Source organism: Xenopus tropicalis, chromosome 1 (assembly GCF_000004195.4).
Source record: "Xenopus tropicalis strain Nigerian chromosome 1, UCB_Xtro_10.0, whole genome shotgun sequence".
Taxonomy (NCBI): domain Eukaryota; kingdom Metazoa; phylum Chordata; class Amphibia; order Anura; family Pipidae; genus Xenopus; species Xenopus tropicalis.
In genome coordinates, this window is record NC_030677.2 from 38916843 (window position 1) to 38931256 (window position 14414).

At 43.4% G+C, this 14414-nt stretch overlaps 1 protein-coding gene across 1 annotated transcript; it reads left to right on the forward strand.

Moving 5' to 3' along the window:
• Positions 1 to 3870: 3870 nt before the first annotated feature.
• slc10a4 (solute carrier family 10 member 4) lies at positions 3871 to 11090 on the forward strand. Its single transcript, XM_012955690.3, has 3 exons — positions 3871 to 4583; positions 8219 to 8429; positions 9485 to 11090. Exons 1-3 carry the CDS (start codon positions 4075 to 4077, stop codon positions 9995 to 9997), a joined length of 1233 nt encoding a protein of 410 aa, XP_012811144.2. The 5' UTR covers positions 3871 to 4074; the 3' UTR covers positions 9998 to 11090.
• The last annotated feature ends 3324 nt before the right edge of the window (positions 11091 to 14414 follow it).

The window sequence follows — 14414 nt, forward strand, 5'->3', positions numbered from 1 at the left end:
GCATAGAGCAGGCAGAGTACTGCCTGCCCTCCCCTGCCTATGTGTGCCATACTATGCTTGCCCTCCCCTTTCTATGTGTGCCATACTATGCTTGCCCTCCCCTGCCTATGTGTGCCATACTATTCCTGCCCTCCCCTGCCTATGTGTGCCATACTATGCTTGCCCTCCCCTTTCTATGTGTGCCATACTATGCTTGCCCTCCCCTGCCTATGTGTGCCATACTATGCTTGCCCTCCCCTGCCTATGTGTGCCATACTATGCTTGCCCTCCCCTGCCTATGTGTGCCATACTATGCTTGCCCTCCCCTGCCTATGTGTGCCATACTATTCCTGCCCACCCCTGCCTATGTGTGCCATACTATGCTTGCCCTCCCCTTTCTATGTGTGCCATACTATGCTTGCCCTCCCCTGCCTATGTGTGCCATACTATGCTTGCCCTCCCCTGCCTATGTGTGCCATACTATGCTTGCCCTCCCCTGCCTATGTGTGCCATACTATGCTTGCCCTCCCCTGCCTATGTGTGCCATATTACTCCTGCCCTCCCCTGCCTATGTGTGCCATACTATGCTTTCCCTCCCCTGCCTATGTGTGCCATACTATTCCTGCCCACCCCTGCCTATGTGTGCCATACTATGCCTGCCCTATTGCACACACAGGCAGCATACAGTGACACAATGCTGGATGTGTCAGAGGGAATGTCTGAGGTGTGAACAGGGGAACAATGTGGGTGATTACAGCCTGAGCCTGAGGTGTGAACACTGCACGGGGAAAACAATGAAGGCATTAAAAGGTGTGAACAGTACAGGGGATTACATGATTAAACAATACAGGGGGATTACAGCCTGAATCTGAGGTGTGAGCAATGCAGGGGGGCAGTTAATCTCAGTACTGATACCATTTAAAGGTAATACACAAAGGTAAGCCATCAAAGCAGCCAGACAGGTGGGGGGCCACACAGAGGGGGGTCGCGGGCCGCCAGTTGGACAGCCCTGGTCTATGGCAGGGTATTTTCTGGTGTTTAGTAGCTATGACAAGTAGCTGCTACTAAGTAGGTCTGTGTGGTTTCGCCCTTATCATCTGATCATTGGGCCAAGGGCCAAACAATCAGGTCAGCCACCAAACGAGCTGCTCTTCAGCTGTATGGTCCCTCCTTTGATTCCTTTGTTATGTCTGTCTCTGGTTTACAGATAAGCAGGAGTCTGTTATGAGCTGCAAAAACTACCTTCTCTTCCTCCCACAATCACTTGCAAGAATTAAGGTGGCTACACACGTGGCGATTTGAGATACTTAAATCCACCACTAACCTTCAGGGCTGAAACGGCAGATAAGGAGGTAGAAACAATAGGATTTCTACCTCCTTCTGCCGATTCAGCCCTGATGGCAGATTTTGCTCAGACGCCTTCTATGGCGCCCAATCAAAATCTTTAAGGGCTCTGGCACACGGGGGAGATTAGTCGCCCGCGACAAAACTCCCTGTTCGCAGGCGACTAATCTCCCCGAGTTGCCTAACCCTGCCATCCCACTGGCGAACATGTAAGTCGCCGGCGGGATGGCAGACGCGGCGGCGCGATTTCACGAGTCTTTTTCACGAGAAATCGCCCCGCTGCGTCTGCCATCCCGCCAGCAACTTACATGTTCGCCGGTGGGATGGCAGGGGTAGGCAACTCAGGGAGATTAGTCGTCCGCGAACAGGGAGTTTTGTCGCGGGTGACTAATCTCCCCCGTGTGCCAGAGCCCTAAACCTGGCCGATCGGCGAGTCGTCCGATATCAGGAGCCTCCTGCGATATCGTCCGACTCGCCGACTTGCCATACACGCACCAAATATCGTACGAAAAGAGGTTTAGTACGATATTATCGGTGCGTGTATGGCCAGCTTTAGGAAGCTGGAAAGTGGAAGAAGATACAGTTTCTCTGTTTCACTGTTTAGTGCAAGAAATAACAAACACAGATTTTTTTTAAAAGAATAGGCAAAAGCATGCTTGGCGAGTGAAGAGTGCAAAGCCAGGGCCCTCCCTGAATGAAAAAGTATAGATGCTTTCCTGTATTGTAAGGGCCCCCATCATCTTTAAGCCAGGGCCAGGTCAGATTGTGCATTATAGATTCTATTTCATAGTGCAGTTGCTTTATATGTATAGCTGGCTATTTAATCTTCATTGTGAGAGTAAATGCATCATGTTTAATGGCAGTGCTGTACCAGAGCGACAGCTTGTGAGTCACAGGAGACAATCCCTTATCTCTGATTGATTTCAAGTCTACGTTAGCTAAACATGATGGATTGAAGGTTTGGGGCAGCTAAAAAAAAAGTGAAAGAAAAAGAACAAATAGGTTTTCTCCTTGAGGGGAGATGCATATTTTACTTATAATCAACCAATTCTGATAAATAAATAAATGTAATTAAAGGTGCAGTTTTGATAATGTCCATTGCCATCTTGCCCAATCACAGCTGCATTGCCACACAATTGGAAATGGCAGGCAGTAAATAGTTGGCATAAAATAGTGGGTGCCCTGGCACTGCATACTGTGCCGCATTAGGCACTAGATGTTATAGAGACAAGGCACAATTGCATGTAGCATTGTACCCACTAAAGTAAAAGTCCAAAGAAACGTAATTCTATAGGCTTTACCTGGAAAACTGCAACTATGAGCCTTAATTATTGTGGTGCCATGATAGAGCTACAGAGACATGATAGTGTGACACTGTGTGCTGCCCACACCCAGGCCATGCCACTTTGCATTCATTTTTCTATTAGACTAACACCATGGTTGGGGGCATTCCATCAGCTACTGAGCAGCTAATAAAGTCATTATAAAATGGGATCAGTTGTCTCCAACATACCAATGTATGTGGACAACAGCAGACATGTGTGCCTTTTATTGCTATGGGATGGATATTACTGGCACAATTCAAAGTTTCCCCTATCTCCAATGTGCTTGAAATCCACAGGTGGAAATGAGGCAATAGCTGCCCTGGGCCACCAATCAGATGTGGGGACTCCTGTGCCAGCCCACAAAGTGCAGGAGTCAGAAGTAGGTGGTGGGGTTTTTGATCATTTTTGCATTGGCTTTACATTTTGGACAGTAGTTTCATTGTATGAGAAGATGGTTTTTCAAATTCACAGCTGGTCGCTCTAATGATCCTTTATTGATTTTTACTGGTCGAACTGGAGTCACTGGTTCCAGTCTATTCAGGGCACTATGTGTGTGGGGTTAGCGTGTTCTCCCCATGTTTGTGTGAGCTGCCTCCGGGCACTCTGCCTTCCTCCCACCCTCACAGGCAGGGCAATCCTCTCCTGATATTGCTGGTAATTGTATGTGCTTGTGTATTCCTGTAATAGGGGAATTAGATTGTAAGCTCTGTTAGAACAGCAACTAGTAAATAATTAAAGTATATGCACTAGGCAAATCAAGCACAACTATAACATGATCTTCAGATCAGCAAATCTAGGAAATGAAACAGCCGGAACAATCATAAAACAAGATAAATAAAACTCTATTGTGTCAGTATGGGAGATACATATCTTTAAATGTTAAAAAAGAAAAGTGCTTTAAACTGGAAAAGTGCTATAAACTGGGAAATTTTGGAGAAGTAGAAATTCCATTTATATAGTAGATAATGTACCCTGATAATAAATATTATAAATCTGTGCTGATATAATGGCACTCTGGGGCAGCCTGGGGGCTTTCATACAGGTCCAGCTCCAAGGTTTTATTATCCCTGTTTATTTAAAGGAGGTATTTTGTGTTTTTCCAATAACAGTCACACACCTGTCACATACATGTATTGCTCCATTACTAAAAACCAGGAGAGATAAGTGGAAAGGGAAAGCGCAATAAGAGAAATAATTCTCAATGGGAGTGAGGGTGGCTAGGGGTGTGGTGAGCAGGGTGCTGCTGAGCGGCTGCAGGGGATGTGATAGTAGGAGGCTGAGCTGTACCTTGGCTTCTGGCTCCCTGATTACTGTCTGGCTGCTGCCTGAGGATGAGATAGGGACTGCCTGCCTCCTCCTCCTCAGTCTCAGTAGCAGTTCATACACAGACAAGTAGAGTCTATCAAAATAGCAGCTGATAGTAGGGATGGAAAACTCAAGTGCAGCCCCATTGGATGCGATAACAGCTTCTACTTATGGGGGCCTGGAAGATAATTTCACTCAAGGTTCTCTGGAGAGCGATGATAAAGTTAGTGTTTGGGACCAATGGAATAATTTCAGCACCATAGCTGCGTTATTGCAAGAAGCCATGCGGAGTTCTTCAGAGCTGCCCCTGTCTACATCGGTTCCTTTCTGGGACAGCCCATTGAACCATGGGCTCAGCGTGTTTGTTGGTGTGGCCCTGTGTGTGACTATGCTGGGACTGGGCTGTACAGTGGAAATCAGTCAAATAGGGGATCATGTGAGAAGACCCATTGGGGTACTCATTGCCTTGATTAGCCAGTTTGTTCTCATGCCCTTGGTGGCATTCCTCTTGGCTCTCATCTTCTCCCTCGATGAAGTCGCTGCCATCGCAGTCCTGCTCTGTGGATGCTGCCCTGGAGGAAACCTCTCTAACATCATGTCCTTACTGGTGAATGGAGATATGAACCTCAGGTAAATATTATAGCATCACCCACTTATGGGGAGTAAATGGACACAGAGGCAGATCTTGGGGTACTGTAATGTTTGGGCCAGGTACAACTGTCTTATAATTATGCCTAATGGAGCTTGTAAAGGATGAGGACAGGTTAGAGAAGAATGGCTATAGGACATAACTGCAGGGCCTGCGTCTCCCAGCCACACTTGAACTACAACTCCCACGACTTATTTCCAGAAGCACCCTGGGAGTTGTAGGTCAAGAACAGCTGAAGGGACAAATATCTCTGTATTTAATCTATCCTTTATTATACAAATGAATAACATTCACTTATTTGCTATTTGAGAGATACTCTGAGTTCTAGCTTGATTACAGATATGTGTGTAGCCAACCGGGGGGGGGGGTGAGTCCAACCAATTGTTAGACTGCAAAAGGGAATAGGAAATCTAAAATAATCTGTTGGTTAAGTGCAGAATCACTGAAATAACATAGTCTCTCCCTTCAAATAAATTGTATTTATGCAACAGGCACTCATTGTTACTATCCCAACATCAAGCTACAATCATACAGGGATACTGGGTGGCTGCATGGTGAGAGCAATTCATTACGAGGGCTTGGTGCCTTCCACCCACTGCCCATGGTAAATGTCATGGACACGATTACTGCAGTTGTGTTATAAGTAGATCCTTTCCGTCAGAGGATGAGAGCCCTGCTATCCAGAAAGCTCTGAAATCCAGCAGTGACTTTTCCCATAGAATATTAGTTAACAAAACAATGTCTTGTACTGGATGGGAGGTTTCTCAGGATCAGTAATAATTAGCAAAAGAATTGTATTTGTTTTTTTAATGTATTGCAGTAGATTTAGGTGTAAATGGAACACCCGCTTATCTGCAAAACCCCAGGTCCCAAGCATTTCATAGAACAGATCCCACAACATGAATGGGAATTGTTTTTAGTCTATGAATACCTTCAGAGCCTTTTTTTTCTAGCTAATGTGCCCAAGTATAGTCTTCCAATGATCAGAAAACCCAGATTATAGGGCATGGTCCCCTGTACTGAGCCCAGACTATAGGGCATGGTCCACTGTACTGAGCCCAGACTATAGGGCATGGTCCCCTGTACTGAGCCCAGACTATAGGGCATGGTCCACTGTACTGAGCCCAGACTATAGGGCATGGTCCCCTGTACTGAGCCCAGACTATAGGGCATCCTCCCCTGTACTGAGCCCAGACTATAGGGCATGGTCCCCTGTACTGAGCCCAGACTATAGGGCATGGTCCCCTGTACTGAGCCCAGACTATAGGGCATGGTCCCCTGTTCTGAGCCCAGACTATAGGGCATGGTCCCCTGTACTGAGCCCAGACTATAGGGCATGGTCCCCTGTACTGAGCCCAGACTATAGGATCTCTGTGACTCTATTTTGTTACTAAGCAATAGAAATCCTTTGTTATGAGAGAGCCCAGCCCTTGCTAGTGACACCCGTCTATCGCTGATAGAGTAATGAAGGAGTCTAGGTGGATGCTACTCAGTATTATTATAAGCCTTGCTCTTGTTTTGTAGAGACAACCCCCCAAAAAAATTTCTTTATACAGGTTTGGTCCTGCAATGAATTCGCATATCAATAGTTTTTTATATTCACTGAATTAAAACAATGTATAGACAAAAGGTTAAATATGCCTTGCTTAGGTATAGGTAATTGCTTGCTTGTATAGGTAATTGAGTTATTATTTCCTCCTATTTAAGTCATTTGCAAAAAGCTAATTTGATTTAACAGCCCTCATATACTAATCGGTCCAAGTGCAAAATATGTTTGCAGTTCCCTGTTTTTCCCCCACAATGTAGTACAGCATTCCCTTTACTCCTGCTGCAAAGCTCCACATGTTTGTGATATATAATTATCCTTATAATTTCGAGAAAAGAAGTCATTCCTATTGGCTGGAACTGATGCAGTCAGGACATGGGGGACCACAGGTTGCAAGGCACAAACATTTGTGGTGCATAGAGACAGTGAGCAAAGGAGGCTTTGATTTGACACCAGAACAGTGCAATATAAACCTACATAATACCATTAAATACGATTTCACTGTTTGACGTCATATATTAACAGGTTCAGTGCTTTTCCTCATCAGTGCACATTGGGTGTTTTTATGTTTTTAAGGGGGGTTGACCCTGCTACAAACACTGTAAATTATTCCTAATTATTAGTCGTTTTCCCCATCCCATCTTATATTTCATTGCTGGATCTAATCCTTACCAGCCAAGCATAATGGAACTGATTTACACTAATATGACTGCAAAAGGAAACATTTACATTAGAATCTATAATGAGCAGGGCTCCCATTGCCATCTGTATAATTCAGTATTTGGATGTCATTTGTATTTATGATGTATAGATGGATACCCTTATACAGCACTGCAGAATATATATATATCAGGTTTGTAACGATCTCATTGCTTAGCTCCACCCCCTCCCCTGAATATATGTCTGGTCTGCAATATATTACTTTCATTCATTCACGTGACGGTGGGGACAATGTCATTGGTGCATGAAAAGATGATATATTTTGTATACACACAGATGTTACATATAATATTCCTTTATGTGAGGGCTGAACTGTGCAGCTCCACAATCTGCCACAATCTCTGGATCACTTCCATTCACAAATGGATATTTTATATATTTGCTATTCCTAATCAGAATCAAATTTCCCTTTTCTACTCTTTTCTCAATCTGAAAGAAAAACCCAGGAAGCAGTTCCGGCCTTCCTATTGTATTGTTATTGTAAGAACCCCACAGGAAATTGACACCAGAGCCGTGGAAGGCACATTTATTCATCTATTATAAAGCAGCCGCACATGGATAAACTGAACTGAAAGTCTACAAAGCCATAAAAAAGTAAATATTTATGACCAGAACAGGTTTATTTCATAGTGCTTTTATTTAATGGGGAAAATGAATTTGAGGTATTTCAAATAACCCCCTGTATGTGAGTCTAACCTAGGCCATGTTCCTCTGTTCTGAGCTGGTAAAGGCAAAATTGACTGTGTATCTATTTGCCTTGGATTGATAGAAGCATTTCTAGAAACAAAGCAAAGCTGATAACTGCTTATGGGTTTATCAGATTTATAAGAACAAGGGGCAAATCAGTTCTATTTAAGAAGGCCACATAGTGGCCAACCATCAAGGTATCTGAATGATCAGATTGTGGGCCAAACAGGGACTGCTCAATTGGTCATACATGGATAATGGGCAGATCTCTGGATGTACCCACTTACAAGGTGCAGTGATAGGTGCCGTTTTCATTTTGGATGATCAGTTGTGCTCTGATAGGATAGAAGGATGGCCTTTGGGCAGTTCTTTGGGACAGGTTTGGGCATTTCTTCACCAGCTAAAAAATGGCATTATAGATTGAGCCACATGAGCTTTAAGTTAAGGAATGCCCTCTCTTGCGAGCTTATACCGGCACATATAGTGGATTGTTTGAAGGAATTGTTAGATGCATTTAGGAAAATTATAGTGGGTTGATCCAATGTCTGATCTGACTGGTATTTGGGTGTTAAAAAATACTTGTTTTTCTCCTTTAGAAAGAAACTGGGAACTAAATCAGACTTGACTTGACTTATTTATTTACCACTGTGTCTTTCTTTTCAGTATCATCATGACCACATCGTCTACCCTGTTAGCCCTTCTGCTGATGCCCCTCTGCCTGTGGTTTTACAGTCGCCCATGGATCAATACCACTCTGGTGCAGTTTTTGCCCCTGGGTGCAGTGGCCCTCATGCTCTGCAGTACCCTCCTGCCTATTGGTCTGGGTGTCATCATACGTTACCGCTACAGCAGGATCGCAGATATTCTGCTAAAGGTAAGAACCCTGAAGCTAATGGCACAGCAGTGTTTGCTATGCCTATGTATTTCCACTTCAATAAAACAAAATTCTCAGTTAACAATTAGCAGCTGAATTCCCTCCATTCAGCACTGACCGGGATTTTTAGGGATTTGTGTTCAATCTGTTTTTGCTGCTAGGATGGAGATGCTGTTACCCTGATTGATAGCTTTCAGGCACAAAACAGCATACAAAGCCTGTAAGATTGATATTTCTGCTGTTCACTTGTCCTGATCCCTTCTATCTCTGTATAGCACTCTTATAAATATTCTCAGCTTCCAGAATGGCACTCTCCACTAATACCCTGCAATTCGCAGGCAGAGATGATGAAGATTTGGGGAGGCTTAGCCTCCTTCAAAAGAGCCCGTCAGCTATATATTCATAATTAACTACTGGACAATAAGAAGAACCATAAATACATTGCCCTGGGATCAAGTAATCAGGGGCACTGACCCCAGCATACACATAACATTTCAGGATTTGGCAGAAAAGCAAGGCAAATCATTCAAAAACTGCAAACTGACACACAAAGTTAACCCTGGGCCTGAATTAGGGCTAGCCAAAGGACTTGGGCACTTGTGTTCCATCTACTGCAGGAGTTTGTGCGGGTATTAGACATCAGCTCATAAATTATATACTATCACCCCATAACATAGAGCAGGGGTCCCCAACCTTTTTTATTGTGAGCAATTTTAAAATGTAAAAAGAAGTTGGGGAGCAACACAAGCATGAAAAAAGTTCCCGGGGGTGCCAAATAAAGACTGTGATTGGCTGTTTGTAGCCCATATCGGGACTGGCAGGCTACATGAGGCTCTGTTGTCAATACACCTGGTTTTTATGCTTCCAAAAATTGCCTCCAAGTCTGAAATTCAAATATAAGCACTTATTTGAGTCCATTGGGAGGAACATCCAATGAGCTGGTGAGCAACATGGTTGCCACTGGTTGGGGATCAGTGGAAGGTGGGGGTATTTGTTATTCCTAGGTAGAGGGGTTTACAAGCTGGGGTTCACTTCATTATTTCCTTCTTTTTTAGGTTTCTCTCTGGTCTCTGCTAGTGACCTTGGTTATCCTCTTCATTCTCACGGGAGCAATGCTTGGACCTCAGCTGCTGGCTACAATCCCGCCCGCGGTGTATATCGTTGCCCTAATAATGCCATTAATAGGCTATGGATTAGGATATGGCCTGGCTACATTATTTGGTCTGTCCCCAAAGGGCAGGAGAACAGTGTCTTTGGAGACAGGATGCCAGAATGTCCAGCTCTGTACAGCTCTGCTGAAGTTGGCCTTCCCCCCTCACCTCATTGGCAGCATGTACATGTTCCCATTGCTCTACGCCTTATTCCAGGCCTCAGAAGCCGGAATCTATGTCTTAGTCTACAAACTGTACAGGAGAGATGTTTTACATAAGACAGAATCTCTGGATGAGGATACTAACATTTCCTTCAAAAAGCTTAAGGAAGAAGAACCCCCTGAAATGTCTTATGGGGCAGTAGAATCAGGAGAACCGAGTTCTGTTAATACTGAGCTGGGGCAGAGCCCCCACTAGTTTCTACATACGTTGATGAGTGACACTTGTTTACGCCACAGTGTTGGAATATCCAGCCTGCTGCCCACCAGATAGGTGTAGGGGGCTGCTGGGAATTGTAGCTTTGGTGGGCTGTAGGTTGATTATCCCTGCAATTGTGTATTAATTAATATATGTGAACTGTGCCAAATATCTATATCAATTTGTTTGGAAGGAACTGGAGAGACTGACACAGTGGAAACCGAACATTATGAATTTTGTTTATGTGAATGAATTGCATCTAAACTGATTATGTTTGTGAGAGCGAGGCCGTTGAGGGAGATGAAAATGTACTGCAAAGTATATCATTTATTTATATATATATAGCACCAACATATCATCCATGGATTTCATCATTCATATTAGTCCCAGCACCAGTGGAGCTTACAATCTAACTTTCCTATTACACACACACACACACTAGGGTCGGTTTTATCAGGAGCCAATGAACCTGTCTGTTTGTTTTTGGAGAGTGGGAATAAACTGGATCATCTGGAGAAAGCCCACAAAGACCCAGGGTAGAAGACACACAGACTCTGCCCAGCTTATACTTCGGTTCCCTCTCCTAACCCCAAACCTGCAGGACATTTGCTGTTATGAAAGGAGACTATCATGAATTTCCTTTATATTTACACATACATGTGGTCTTATATTTTTGTATTCTGCTCTTCCTAATTGCTATAACTGTTTGAACCCTGCCCTCCTCCCTAATCTGCTTTGGTGTCATTTAAATCCCTGTTGCATTGCCCTCTAAATATCTGCAGATACAAATTGACTCATGGGATACTTTCATGGGCCAACAATTGCACTATAAGGTGGTTATAGGGACTTTATCTGAGGTTTCTTGAACAGAACTGGAGTTGGCCAAAGGGAGGCTATAATGGAAACTCCATGCAAGAACATAGAACTGGTTGCACAAGCAGCAAAAGGTTCCTGCTGGTTGTGCTACAGTATATGCATCTTCCCACACAATGGTTAATGCCTCTTGAAGCTGCTGGGGGACAGGGGGAAACATTATTATTATTATTAGCGCCAACATATTCCGCATCGCTCTACAATAAGTGGGTTTCATACATTGGACATACAGAGTAACATATAACGCAATCAATAACCGATACAAGAGGTGAAGAGAGCCCTGCCCAAAAGAGCTTACAATCTACAAGGAAAAAGGGTTGAGACACAAGGTGTGGGAAACATGTATTTGTCCAATAAATAGACCCCGTGCCGGAAATACATTCTGCCTATGGGTATCCCTAATAGTGCTGAACACTTGAATGGTTTAATATTAGACCCCCTCCATGGTTCATCACTGCAATTGTGGGAATGGGAACTGGTTTCACAGTGTTTTACAGAGGATGTTTACCTTGTATGAGAAACTTTTCAGTTGGCCTTTGTTATTTAGTTTGTATAGTTTTTCAGAGGGCAGTTGCAATTCTGTGCCTGACAGTTATAAAAAATTATATTGATTCCAATTTTGGTTCAAGGAGTGCTGGGAGTTGTTAGTAGACAGAAGCTGGAAGATTACGTGTTGGTATATGACTTTCTATGTTGCCTGTGGCCCCCACATCTCTTTAGCTGCCTATACACATTTGGCAGATCTTTGTCCAATATGGCCACCTACAACCAGGCCAAACTGGGCAACCCAATAATTTGCCTGTGCTTGTCGGTTCGGGAGAGGGCAGCATCATTCTGCCTGATTGATATCTGGGTGATTTTCAGCCATCAGAAAGGGCAATACACGGGCAGAGAAGCTGCTGGAACAGAACAGGACAAATCCGCCTGTGTATGACCGGCTTAACAAGGGCCTGGTTCTGGAGACCAAATTCTTACAAATCCCACCATGTGTGACACTGACCATTGGGTCTCCATATGGGGGGTTGGGGTTTGTCTTTTTATTTGCATTTACATTTTGCACATATAAGAAACAAAGGAAAATAAAAGCCATAAAGTTCATGGCTGTGCTGCTCTGGTGCATTATGGGCCACTGACGCATGAGTTTGGCATCCAGTAGCTTTGGATTATTTTGTAGCTGTTTTTGTTTGTCATGAACAGAACAAGGGAATTGTGGGAAAGGGGCAAATACTGAGCAAATAAAAATCATTATTAAGGTCAAAGAGAGCTGTGTGGTCAGTGAACTAAGCACAAGTGTTTGCTGGGACGAAAACTAATGTGCGACTAATGCATATGGGGCCACTGAGGTGCTTCCCAATGAGCCACACACGCAAGGATCAACCTCATACATACTAGCCTACATGCCGCAGCCCACGTGCCTTATTCACATTATCAGTTTTATACTGTCATTTGTTGCCTTATTAAAGGAACAGTAACACCAAGAAATTCAAGTGTATAAAAGAAATTCCAATGTACTGCTGCCCTGCCCTGGTACAACTGGTGTGTTTGCCTCAGAAACACTACTATGGTTTATATAAACAATGCAGCTGTGTAGCCATGGAGGCAGCCATTCAAAGGAGAAAAGGCACAGGCACATAGCAGATAACAGATAAAACACTATTGTATTCTACAGAGCTTATCTGTTATCTGCTATGTAACCTGTGCCTTTTCTCCTTTTTTCTAGCTTGAATGTCTGCCCCCATGGCTACACAGCAGCTTATTTATATAAGCTATAGTAGTGTTCCTGAAGCAAACACATAACTTTTACCAGTGCAGGGCAACAGTACATTATATTTCATTTACTTTAAAACTCTTTAATTTTTTGGTGTTACTGTTCCTTTAATAGGTTGCAAACAAACACATCCAAATGGCCTGCATTTTGTCTGTGTAGTTTTTCAGGTGGCAATGCCAATTAATATTACATGTACTAATTATCTTACCACTGCCACCCCTGTATGCCTGGTTGGTGTGGGACTAGTCCCAAATCAGGTGCAGTTTTACCCTTAAGTAGTAACCCATAGTAACCAGCTGACAGCTACCTCCGATTGGTCTCCTGCAGTAAGACTAATGCAAAACATTACAGGTAGGAAATCTATTATCCAGAAAGCCACATATCTGGGGGTTTCCAATAAGGGATCTTTCCGTAATTTGGATCAGCATACCTCGAGTCTGCTAGAAAATCATTTAAATATTAAATTAACCCATTAGTAGTGTTCTGCCACCAATATGGATTATTATTAACATTTATTTATAAAACGCCAACATATTCCGCAGCGCTGTACAATAAGTGGGTTTCATACATTGGACATACAGAGTAACATATAAAGCAATCAATAACCGATACAAGAGGTGAAGAGAGCCCTGCCCAAAAGAGCTTACAGTCTACAAGGATTCATGCAGCTTAGTTACCATCAAGTACAAGGTACAGTTTTATTATTACATTATCATTTTTGAAAGTAATTATAATAAGAGCTTTCTAGATATCAGGTTTCTGTATAAGAGATCCTGAAACTTTTTTTAGGTGTAAAAAAATATAAGTTGCAAACAGTCTCTGTATTTTTTCTGGGGTGGGGCTGTTGGAGTGATTATAGTCCTCTACATTCTGCACAATTAGCAACTGATGTTATAGTCATAGTACATAAATGCAGAGACAATGCAAGACTGCCTAGATTTCATTCATATCCTCCTCTTATTAAAGGTACTTGTTAGTAACCCAGTAGTTGAAGTACAGGAAGTTGTACCATAATATATACACAGGACTGCACTAGCATTACTGGGGCCCTTTGTGCTATTCCATAAGTATTTTTACACAGTGGGGCTGCTAAGATTTCAGAGCAACCCTGCACAGTGCATATCCAATACCCCCCACCCCACCCCCACATACACACATACACGCTATAATATGAACACTTAGGAATGGTGGAACACACATAAGGTGGGGCTGCAGGGAGTTCATACATGTACATAAGTGTAGCAGGTTCCAGAGGAATTGGAAAGTAGTGAAGATTTGTTTTTGTGCATAGCAGTATATATACATATATCTCATGTTTCCCACATGTACACAACACAGTGGGGGCAATGATCAGTAAGGATATGTGCTGAGCACAGATTCAAAGTAGGGCTTTCAGCTCTCCAGGAACTACATTTCCCAGCATCCTCTGTTGGATGTATCAGTTAAGCATCACAGATTAGATTGCCCTACTTTAACCCTATAGTCAGGGTTGTCAGAGGCTATTCTTAAAGTTCATTTACCCCATTACTCATTTGTAAAGTCACAGCTCAGTATAAGAAGTTATACCCACCCTGCCTGATTATTTCCCCCATTCTGTATGGGTATCAATTGCCCTTCCAGAAAGCACTACATACCAGGGTCCATAGCTGTTTTCTTCCTAGAGAAGCTCAGATCCAGTCCATGAGGGGCAGGCAAATCCCACTCACACCTTGATGATTAATCAGACCAGCCCCTACTTAAGCAGGCAGCTGGGAGTTGCTGTTAGCCAGACATTAT

Coding starts and splice junctions, on each gene's coding strand:
- slc10a4 (XM_012955690.3), top strand. CDS start 4,075: ATGGAAAACTCAAGTGCAGCCCCATTGGATGCGATAACAGCTTCTACT. Junction 4,584..8,218: donor AATGGAGATATGAACCTCAG/GTAAATATTATA, acceptor CTTTCTTTTCAG/TATCATCATGACCACATCGT. Junction 8,430..9,484: donor TCGCAGATATTCTGCTAAAG/GTAAGAACCCTG, acceptor CTTCTTTTTTAG/GTTTCTCTCTGGTCTCTGCT.